The 12,301-nt window shown below is 39.2% G+C and overlaps 1 protein-coding gene across 2 annotated transcripts in view; it reads right to left on the bottom strand.

Moving 5' to 3' along the window:
* Agps (alkyldihydroxyacetonephosphate synthase) overlaps positions 1–12,301 on the bottom strand; it is a 467,281-nt gene that overhangs the window by 364,798 nt on the left and 90,182 nt on the right. Inside the window, exon 4 of one of the 2 annotated variants that reach the window (XM_090377792.1) lies at positions 11,394–11,514. In XM_090377792.1, coding sequence (XP_090233918.1) covers positions 11,394–11,514 — 121 coding nt within the window. The remainder of the gene's footprint in view (positions 1–11,393; positions 11,515–12,301) is intronic. The other variant, XM_090377793.1, reaches the window with a different exon arrangement.

The raw sequence follows: 12,301 nt of genomic DNA, 5'->3' as shown, positions 1-12,301 counted from the left end.
TAGTCGGTAGGAGGCAGGAAGTTGGGGCAGTTTATCTGGATTTTTCAGGATCAGCTTGAGAGTAGCAATCTTCCAGGGTACAGGGAAAGTTCCTTCAGCAAGGCACCTGTTGAGGAGGCTCAAGAGTGTGGTGGAGTAGCCTTCAGCGAATTTCTTGACTACATCGACTTCGAGTAAGTCAGCACCTAGGCGTTTTGCCATTTTAGCCAGAGCCATATTCATCTCTAACATAGTGAAGGGCGGTTCCATAGCCTCTGGCTGATAAGCTTGATTACTGTCAATGAACTGCTGTTGCTCCAGTGACATCGCTGAAACTTCAGTAGAGTAAATGGAATCAAGAATATTGTTTATTGAGTCAGACCAGGTAAAGGTTGAAGAGCCATCCAGTTTGAGAGTTGTACTAAAAACCTCACCTCTAGTCAACCTATTGGTGACGATGCGGAACACGATGCCCATGGGTCTTCATTGCCAATAGTGGAGACCAGTGTGTGCCATGATTCCTTCTTACACTTACGAATTTCCTTGGTGTAGAGAGATGTACAGCGGTTTGTGATCGCCAACCTCCAATAGGAGATGGCACCAAAAGAAAAAGTTGTGGAATAGATGTGTGGAAATTTGCCTTTAGCCAGAGGGTGGTTGATTGCTGGAAAAAACTTCTACCTGTCATTGTGAAAGTTGACAGCTTAAATAAATTCAAGGCAGAACTAGACAATCCACAGTTATGTTAACAACTACCGCAACTTCCTCCGATTTCTGTGATCATACCAGAGTATAAACAGAAAATTTATTTATTTTTTAATAAGATTAGAAGTTGATGTGTCTTATAAATCTGAAAGAAAAACCAAAACAAAGGTGAAGGATAAAGAGTAAAACATGTTAAAATGGATTTTGGCTGTCATAAAATTACTTCCACTCATGATTATAATACTATAATCAAAGAAATGGAAAGAATTTTGAAAATAAGGATTTATGAAATATGTATGAATTGAATTCCAATGAATATATTTTTCTCTCACAATAATTGTAGAGAGCAAAAGATATCATTGAGAATCGGAATACTGATATGGAATAAGGTGACAGTGAGGGTAATAATTTTAATCCATTTAATGCAAATTGGGGATGGTTTCAAAGATACAAGAGCCACGCAGGAGGGCATAACAAAAAATTGAGAAGCTGCTAATATATTCAGAAACAGATGTGGGTTCCCTGACCTGCTTTCCGAAATTAAACTAAGAATAAAATGTTAATCAAGTGGATAAAATATAACCGCATACACCAGTGAGCCAAAACATTATGAAGAGCGAGTCGTTATGCAAATGTAAGCAACTGCAGGTGAACTATGGCACATGCTTAGGTTGGAAGACAGTACAAAAAATGCCTGATACTGAGCTCCCTATTCAGTGCTACTCTTGTTGATCAGATAGGAAAGGCAGCAGACTTAAGCGAGTTTGACAAAGGCCAAATTGTAATGGTCATATGACTGGATCAGAGCATATCTGAAACGGCACAGCTGGTGGGGTGCTGACGGTCAGACGTGGTTAGTACCTACCAAAAATGGTCGAAGGATTTTACAAACTGCTGGTGAGATAGTAGTAGTAGTGGCATTTGATGCAAGAAAGCAAGTGTATGAGCTTATGCAGCATCAGCCAAAAAAAAAAAAAAAATTACACCATTCATCCCAAATGCCTGTCCAGTTCCTCCTTAAATTTATTTAACCTATCAACTTCCACAACGACAGATGGAAGTTTGTTCCAGGAATTAACCACCCACTGGCTAAAGGCAAATTTCTGCACATCTGTCTTTCTTAATTTGAATTTATGCCCCTTAGGTTCATAATCTGAACAAGTGGAAGAATCCCATCAGAATTCAGCGTGCTCAACCCATTCAAGGCCTTATACATCTCAATCAGATCACCGCGCAGGAGCCTAGTCTCCAGCCACTGCAATTTGCAGAACTTAAGCCTCTCTTGGTAAGAGATCTCTTCATTCTCATCACCAATCATGTTGCCCTTCTCTGTACATGCTCAAGCAAATCTACATCCTTCCTAAAATGAGGCCTCCAGACCTGTACGCAGTACTCAAGGAGAGACCTGACCATTGCCTTATACAGAGGGACAATCACCTCCTTTTCCCTGCTAGCAAAATTCCTATATATCATTGACAAAACCCCATGACCTGCCCTAGCAGCCTGTCTGCATTGCTCAGAAAACTTCAAATCTGACTGCACAATTACACCCAGGTCTTTTTAATTTTCTACCACCTTAAGTGTAGTACCACACAGTTGTTACGTTTCTCTGGGGTTACTTCTACCCATATGCAGTACTTTGCATTTGTCAAGGTTAAACTTCAGTTGCCACTTCTCAGCCCATCTGCCCAAATTATCTAGATCTGTTGCAGTAGAACACTGCCATTACTGTCATTAACAACTCTGCCAACCTTTGTATCATCTGCAAACTTCGACACTAAGCCTGATATACCTTCATCAATATCATTGATAAATAAACAAAACAACAGAGGACCCAACATCAAACCCTGTGGGACTCCACTAATATCATTAGTCCACGGAGAGCAGCCCCCATTAATTACCACCCTCAGTCTTCTCCCACTCAACCATCCTTTAATCCATTGTAACAACTTATCCTTAATACCATTCTGCTCCAGTTTTGTACAATAGTCTTCCATGCGCAACAGTGTCAAAAGTTTTCCTGAAATCCAAATATATGATATCAAAATTATTTTTTGCATCCATTTTCTTTGTAACCACATCATAATATCCTATCAAATTTGTCAGTCAAGACTTTCCCTGAACAAACCCATGCTGTGTCTGAATTATTGTTGCAGTCTTGTCTAGATGATCCTGCAATGCATCTTTAACCAGTGACTCCATTATTTTACCCGGAACAGACGTTAAACTAACTGGTCTGTAATTACTAGTGTCATCTTTTGATCCCCCTTTGTGAATTGGGGATACATTTGCACATCTCCAGTCCGTGGGGACCTCCCCTGAGCCCAAGGATTCTCTCATAATTATGGCTAAGGCTTTGCTTAGTTGCTCTGCCACCTTCTCTAATATAACTGGATAGATCCCATCCACCCCAGGTGCCTTTCTTATATTTAACTTCAACAATTTCTCCTCCACTTTTCTCTCAGTTATTACAAAATCATTAAGCACCCTGCTACAATTTGATAACCTTCTGCCATTTTCAAACCTTAATAACTCCTCATGTGTGAATGTAGATGCAAAATACTCATTCAGTTTGTTTGCTATCTGAGCAGGATCATCAAGTCGAACCATCGATATCAAGTGGTCCAATCAGATTCATCCCCTTCCTTTTAGAGTTTATATAAGTAAAGAAATCTTTGCTATTTTTCATAGCATTTTTTGCCAAAGATTTTTTCTAATCTGTCTTCGCCTGCCTAACCTCCTTTGTGACTGATTACAGACTAGCTTATATTTGCCATAGGCTTCTGAGTTGCTTGATAATTTATATGCATCCCATGCATTTTTCTTCTCTGTCAAGAGTCTCATTAGTTCATTTGATAACCATTTAGGTCTAAACCTTGAACAATATTTCTTAATAGGTATGAAACTTTTAGTAATAACCACGATTAATTCCTTGTACTCATCTTTACGGAAGTAAAAACCATTTCCTTTACCCCTGATGGTAATTATATCTTTAAGTAAATCCCACATCAGTACACTGTGATCACTGCCACCTAGTGGTTCCTTTATCTGCAAAATTCTTAATACACGAATGATCACTGCTGATAACCAGATCAAGAGTATTACCCTCTCTGTTTGCCTCTCGAACATGCTTCTGCAGAAAACAATCATCCAATAAATCCACGAAAGTCTTACTAGTGTGTGAGTGACCAACCCACAAGTTCCAGTCAATATCTGGGAAGTTAAAACCCCCCATTATAAGACATTCTGATTTACTAGCCCACTCTATTTCTCTTTACAATTGTTCATTGTACTCATTCGAGTCATTAGGCCTATAACACACTCCTATTCTTATTTTTGCTTTCGCAGTGCTTATGTCACACCAAACTGACTCAACAGTGCACTGTTCATCTATATCAACTGGATGCACTTCTTTTGATTTTATGTTTTTCTTAATTAACAGCATAACATCTCCTCCCATCCTATCCTTCCTGTACACATTGTACTCCTCAAATTCCAGTTCTGCATTCCTTATATCTGTGTGACACCAGGTCTCTTCTATCCCAACAATATCCACCTTCGATGTCTTGACCAACACTTCAAATTTATCAAATTTATTTACTATACTTCTAGCATTGGTATACATGCAAGTATACATGTACTTATCCTTATTATTAGTTACCCTAACACATCCCATATACCCACCTGTTACAAGATGACTTCCATCAGTCCCTGAAACCCCCAGTACCCCTGGCTCCAGGTCGCTACTTATTCTAATAGAAATTGTGCAAGAATCGCTTTCACCTCTGCCTGCGGCCACTTTTAATCTTTTAGTCTGTGAATCCCCCCCCCCCGAGCTAGCAGTTTTCCGACCCACCTAACACTGCCTCGATAGCATCAGCAAATATTCTTGCACCCTTTATATTTAAGTGTATCCCATCCCTGTAGAATCACTCTCTCCTGTTAACAAGCCCAGACCATGCTGAAAAATATTCTACCCCTTGAGCCTTGAACATTCCCTCCAAGTCCAAATTAATTGACAAGGCTCTCATCATGTATTCCCTCCTATCATGTCTGGGCAGAATTGCAGACACTTTCAAATTTAACCCTGACTCACGACTTTTTTTGCAACATTGATCTGTATACTTGTTAAGTAAATCTGCAGATCTCCTACTCTTAATGTCATTGGTGCCAACGTGTACAACAATATCACCTTTTGTGCCCTTAAAAGATAATATATGCTTTACAACATCATCAACTTTTGTCTCTGGCAGACATACGCTGGTCCTGTTCCATCTATCCTTTTTACACAGTATATTCCCCGTCTCTCTGACAATAGTCACCAACAATAACTAGTTCCTTTGGGACCAGTGCATTCTGCCTTGGAGATTTCCGCTGTGTTACTTGATGCCCAGGAGTGAGCTCTGGCGTTGAGTTGGGCAGCTGAGAGCTTGACGGGCCGCTCATATTAATTTTTTAGAAGGCATCTACCCTACACCTCAAGCACTCATAGACACCCAGTAGAACGCTGACTTGATGCCTAGTTTCTAGACACACTCTGCACCTGGCCCGCACAAAGACATCCTCCTTGGCTAGATCATGTTCTGTTCCAGAGAGTTCGGCAAGCATTTCACAAGTTGCACATTTTTTTAGGCTGTGATGCGTTGGAGAATTGCCCCCCCCCCCCCTCAGTTCTCCCCCGAATCATCACTCCTGCCACTTTTTGCCCATTGCTTTACTGGATGACCACAGCTCATTGATGCTAGAGGTAAGCGAAAGCTCTCCCAGATGGTACATGGCAACAGAAGGACGACTGTGGTGCAATTGGCCAGTAATTGGAATGCTGGTGATGGGAGTGATGTGTCACAACACACAGTACATCGAACCCTGCTGAAAATGGAGCTGCACAGCCACAGGTCACTCCGAGTGCCTGTACTAACCACGGTTCACCACAGACAGCATCTCAAATGGGCATGTGAGCATCGAAACTGGCCCTTGAGTAATTGGAAGAAGGTAGTCTGGTCCGATGAATCACATTTCCTGTTGCGCCATGTGGACAGCCGGGTATGTGCGCGTCGTTTACCTGGGGAAGTGATGGTGCCTGGATGCACCATGGGACGAAAACAAGCCAGTAGTGGCAACGTTCTGCTGGGATACTCTGGGTCAAATCATCCATGTACCGGGCACTCAGACATCTACCACTTACCTAAACATCATTGCTGACCAGGTACACCCTTTCATGGTAACAGTCTTCCCCTCTGGTGGTGCCGTCTTTCAGCAGGATAATGCACCATGCTACACTGCCCGGATTGTTCGAGATTGGCTCGCGGAACATGAGGAAGACTTCCAGGTATTGCCTTGGCCTCCAAATTCCCCAGACATCAATCCTATCGAGCATCTGTGGTTTGTGTTGGAACAGCAACTCTGATCTGCAGCATCTCAACCATGGACCTTACCGGAGTTAAAGGATTTTTTTTTTTTTTTTTTATGAAAACCTCAAACACAAAAGGTATCAAAACCTATAGTACTTAGTACCGTGCATCGGTTGAATACACTGCCCGGATTGTTCGAGATTGGCTCGCGGAACATGAGGAAGACTTCCAGGTATTGCCTTGGCCTCCAAATTCCCCAGACATCAATCCTATCGAGCATCTGTGGTTTGTGTTGGAACAGCAACTCTGATCTGCAGCATCTCAACCATGGACCTTACCGGAGTTAAAGGATTTTTTTTTTTTTTTTTTATGAAAACCTCAAACACAAAAGGTATCAAAACCTATAGTACTTAGTACCGTGCATCGGTTGAAGGAGAAGTATGGGGGGAGGGGGATGCCGGAAACTTTGCTCTAGAGACTAAACATGGGTTTCACCACTTCAAGCCTCCAATAAGCAAAGTGGTGGTATTTCACCGGTTGATGAAACCAGATAGCACAAAACACATTTAGAAATCTTGTAGTGTCCATGCCTTGCCGGGTATGAGCTTTGGCTGCACACGGAGCACCAACATCGTATTAGGTAGGTAGTCATAATGTTTTGGATCATCAGTGTAAATGTCTAAAGGCAAATTTCTGCACATCTATTCTATAACTGACTTTCCTCAATTTGAATTTATGACCCCTCAGAAGGGAAGAATCGCCTCAGAATTGAGTGTGCTCAACCCATTCAAGGCCTTGTACACCTCAATCAGATCACCTCGCAGGTCCTAGTCTCCAGCCACTGCAATTTGCAGAATTTAAGCCTTTCTTGGTAAGATGATCCCTTTGTTCCCCTCAATAATCTTGTTGTTATCTCTGTACTCAATCAAGCAACTCGACATCCTTCCTAAAATGAGGCCTCCAGACCTTTACGTAGTACTCAAGGAATGGCCTGACCATTGGGCCAGGGATATTACCTACTAGCAAAATTGCTGTATATCATTGAAAATACCCCATGATCTGCTCTGGCAGCTTCTCTCATTGCTCAGAAAACTTCATATCTGACTGCATAATTACTCCGAGGTTTTTTTCATTTTCTACCATCTGAAGTTTAGTACCACACAGTTGGTGCATTTTTTGGGGGTTACTCCTACCCATATATAGTATTTTGCATTTGTCAATGATAAACTTTAGTTGCCTTCTCAGCCAATCTAACTAAATTTTCTAGATCATGTTGCAGTAGCACACTGCCATTACTGTTATTAATAACCCTGCCACCCTTTGTATTGTCTGCAAACTTCGACATTAAGCCTGATATACCTTCATCAATATCATTGATAAATATACAAAACAACAGTGGGCCCAACACCGAACCCTGGGGGACTCCACTAATAACATCAGTCCATGAAGAGCAGCATCCAGATTACCACTCTGTCTTCTTCCACTCAACTACCCTTTTATCCATTGTAGCAACTTAGCCTTTATACCATACTGCTCCAATTAGTACAGTAGTCTTCCATGCACAATAGTGCCAAAAGCATTCCTGAAATCCAAGTATATGATATTAAAATTATTGTTTGCATCATGTTCGTTTGTAACCACATCATAGTATCCAATCAGATTTGTAAAACAAGACTTTCCCTTAACAAACCCATGCTGTGTCTGAATTATTACTGCATCTTGTCTTTAATGCCAATGATTTAGAAATAAAATAAGAAAGCATGGAAACACATGTTTTGCAATAGAAGCAAAAAATATTTGTTGGAAAAGAAAATGTCACTTAATGCATCGTTAATCCTTAACGTTGCTCTCAGTCATCCTTCTCACACTGTGGATTCTTGCCCTCAAATTAAAGTATTGGTATTCTTTTCTAAAAAAAAAATCATTTTCCTACTCAAGACTATGGATCAAAGGGTTATTTTCACCTTTAAGCAGTATAATTTGTAAAGCACCATGACTCAGACTGTTGCTGCTACTGGGGAAAAAGTAGCAACAATTCTCATGCAGTTTCTGAATTGTATAACACTTTTGCAGAAGATTTCTTAAAGTACTAAGAAACACTGCTGTGAGCTGGAAATATATAGGCAACTATGAATTATAGCCGTAGCAGCTTACGTGCCATTAAACTTCCATAAGAACAACAACAGCAACTATGACTAGTTGTTGGAGAAAACTCTACCAACAGTTTATTTATCCATAATTAAAGACTGTGGATTTCTAAAAAACACAAAATGTCAGAGAATTTCAGACATTTAATCTGGAAGTGGATACTGAAAATGTGATGTAGAGAAGATCTGGCTGACAGAGTTGCTGTAGTCACATAGAGAAGACTGATAAGCTGATTAAGTTGAATGCACTTAATTCAAACTGAAGAAAAGGATGACAATGAAAATTAAATAACCAGTCCTTTCAAAAAGCATGAACCTCATAAGTTTAATAAGAAAAACCATGAAGTTGGAAGAGACAAAATGAGTCAGAGTATTCCACTCTCAATGTAAAAAGATAGTATTGTCAGAATAATGTTGTCAGAGGCCACTGTGATGTTATGGTTTGCTATAAGATTCTCTATGATGAAAAAAACGGCAACATTTCAGCTTTCTTTAAATGAAATTTCCAAACAGGCTTAGTTTATTAGATATACACATTAAATATATTTATACCTATTTCATTTTAAAAAAATATCAAATTATTTGTAAATCTTTGAGAACATAACTCAGAAAGTTTCATGAATTTATATGGGGAAACTGATGTTTGGTTAGCATACATTCAGTTAACAAAGTTTTCCAAGACTACACTGCATACATTTAGGTTTACAGAAATGCATTAGATTTGCACTGACCCTTATGTCATATGGCAATTTAAAAATTTGAATAATGCTTTTAAATAATGCTTATCTTAAAATAATGTTTGTCCAACATATTAATAAAATGTTGTGTAAAAGATGTGACATTAAATATTTCTAAAGAGATAAATTAAATACATACAACTAGCATAATTTTTGGCTAATTAATTAAGTTTATTAAACCATAAAGTGAAATAAATTTCACTCTAATGTTCAAGCTTGATTCACGCTTGACTGGTCTACTTAAGGGTCTTGCCTAGGTGCAATTTATTCAACACACCAATTCAATAAACTTAATTCACCAAAAATTAGCGAGTTAGTGTACTTCATTTATATATTTACTAATAATGTTGAATATATCATTTATAGAAGACTATAGTATATATAAATTAATCTACAATCAAATCACAAAGGAGGTTAGGCAAGCTTGGGCAAATTATGAGAAATCTCTGGCAAAGAATACAAAGAAAAGCAGCACAGACATCTAATTTATATTAATAGAAGGAAGGGACTGAATCACTTGGGCCACTTGATGTCAATGGATAAACTGTTGATGACCCTGCTCAGAATGCTGACAAACTGAATAGGTATTTTGCATCTCCATTCAGATATGAGGAATACTTTAGGGGAGGGGATGCCAGAAGTTTAACATTGGGAGCTAAATGACTTTGTGATAACCAAAAAGAGAAAGCAGAAGAGAAATTGTTAAAGCTGACATAAAAAAAAAAAGATGCCTAGGGGGGATGGAGTCTATCCAATTTTATTAAGAAAGGCAGCAAAGGGGTAACAAACCCTCATCCATAATTATGAGAGAATCCTGGGTTTCAGAGAAGGTCCCTGGGGACTGGAGATGTGCAAATGTATCCCCAGTTCATAAAGGAGGATCAAAAGGGGGACATGAGTAATTACAGCCCTGTTAGCTAACTGTACCTGTCTAGAGAAAATAATGCAAATGTCGGTTAAAGAAATAAAGCAGGACCATTTGGACAGAAATGCATTTATATTGTAATCATGGTACGAATTTGTCAAGGGGCAGTCTTGTCTAACCAATCTGAGAGGTTACTATGATGCAGAGACCAAGGAACTGGAAGCAAAAAATAATTTTGACATCATATCCTTGGACTTCAGAAGTATTTTGATACTGTTGCACATAAAAGACTGCTGTGCAAACTGGCATTAAGAGCAAGTTACTGCTATGGATAAAAGGATGGTTAAGTGGAAGAAGACAGAGTGGTTATCGATGGATACTGCTCTTCTTGAACTAATGTTATTAGTGGAGTCCCACAGGTTTCAATGCTGGCCTATTGTTGCTTTCTATTTATTAATTATATTGATAAAGGTATATCAGGCTTAATGTCTAAGTTTGCAGATGATACAGAGGTTGACAGCATGGTTAATGACAGTAATCAGGGAGAGCTACTGAAACAAGATTTAGGAAAATTAGGTCGATGGGCTGAGAAATGGCAGTTGAGGTTTATCATTAACAAATCCAAGATAGGTACTGCATATGGGTAGCAATAAACCCAGAGTAACTTATCAATGGTGTGGTGTTACACTCAGGGTAGTGGAAAATGAAAAAGACCCGGGGTTAATTCTTCTCAGAGAATTGTGAAATTCTCTGAGCAGTGCTAACATTCTTCCAGGTCAGCTCATGGGATTTTGTCAATAATATACAGAAAATTTGCTATAGGGGATAAGGAGGTGATTATCCCTTGGCACAAGGCCAGGTTATGCTGCATCTTGAGTACTGTATACAAGTGTGGAGGCCTCACTTTAAGAAGGATGTAGATCTACTGGAATGAGTGCAGAGAAGGCAATCAAATTGGTGAACGGAACAAACGGTTACTCTTACCTAGAAAGGCTTCAGTTCTGCAAATTGCAGTGTCTAGAGACCAGGCCACTGCAGGGGATCTGATTGAGGTTTTAATTATTATTATTATTATTATTATTATTATCCATATAGTGCAAAGAAGCCTGAGGCTTATGTTGTACCAGCCAAAAAAAATTTCCGAGTTACCCAGAGAGAGAGAGAGAGAGAGAAAGAAGAAGGGAATCACCAAGAAAGAGAAGAATGGCGATATCCAGCTCAGGACCCTGGGTGTGCCAAGCCCATACTCACCAGATGTGAGCCCCTGGGGTTAAGGCCTTGAATAGATTGAGTTAGCCAAATGTTAATGGCAATCTTCCCCTTGTTTAGACTACACAAATGAGGGGGACATAAACTCAAGTTGAGGAAGGATGATTGCAGGATAGATGTGCAGAAGTTTTCTTCAGCCAGCAGGTGGTTGATTGATGGAAGAGGCTTCCACCTGTTGTTGTGTAAGTGAATGGGTTGAATAAATTCAATGGAGAACTAGACAGATTCTTGGAGGGTATGAATGGAGGTGTGCACGTGATTCTATATAAACTTGCTTTTTTGCATTATTTGCCACTACTACTACACTAAAAATAATTTTCTAATATGAAATACATATTACCATGTGCCCTGAAAAGCCTGTCTTGTGAATTAGTTGTATATTCAATTTCAAGTGGCTGAAGTCCTTCCACAAAAAGCTCATTAATAACAGGAGGTGGCATGTCCGTCTCTTTTAATTCTGGCTTAAAAAAAAAAGAACTACACTGTATTTGTTTATGTGATTTAATAAATTTAAGCAATATTTTTAATACTAAGTCATGGGGAAGATTAACATTATTATAGGGAAAGACAAGGCTTTTACAATGGCATTGATATCTCAAAGTATGAGGTACATTCAAAAGGTTCCTGGAATTTTTCTATGAAAAGTTTACTGAGCAAAGAGTTTGGTTTACTAACCTATCACCTTCAAAGTACCTTCCTTCTGCATGCACACACTTGCTCTATTGGTCTTCCCAAGTTTTGAAACATTCTTTACAATCATGTTTTTTTAGTTCAAATATGACAGATTCGGTGTTTTCTTTGATGTCATCTAATGTAGCGAACAACAACCATAAAGGCCCATTTTCAGTTAATAGAACAGCCAAAAGTCAGACAGTGCAAGTTCAGGGGAGCAGGAAGGTTTTTATTTTTTTTTTTTATGACAAGGGCCTAAAGTACTTAGTACCATGCATGGGTTGAAGAATGAGAAGTTGACAGCTTCAACACCAGTGATGAAGCTGTTTGATACCCATTGAAATTAGACTAGAATTTCTGTGGGTTGTAATTTTCAGAAAATACATATAAAGGGCAGCTGTTCCAGAAAACAGAAGTTGAATGAATAAATGAGGAAGAAGAAAAGTTCATTCTGTGGGTTTAAAGTTGGATAGTAAAAGGAAGTTGAATGGTTGCGGCACATAGTTGGATTGGTTTGGAAGAGAGAGAGAGAGTAGGAATTATAGAAGCCAATTCAGAAGAACAGTGCCCGTGGAA

This window comes from Mastigoproctus giganteus, chromosome 7, assembly GCF_048544385.1.
Source record: "Mastigoproctus giganteus isolate SK-2022 chromosome 7, ASM4854438v1, whole genome shotgun sequence".
Taxonomy (NCBI): Eukaryota; Metazoa; Arthropoda; class Arachnida; order Uropygi; family Thelyphonidae; genus Mastigoproctus; species Mastigoproctus giganteus.
Note: the sequence above shows the minus strand (reverse complement) of the source record. Positions and strands in the feature narration are given on the sequence as shown.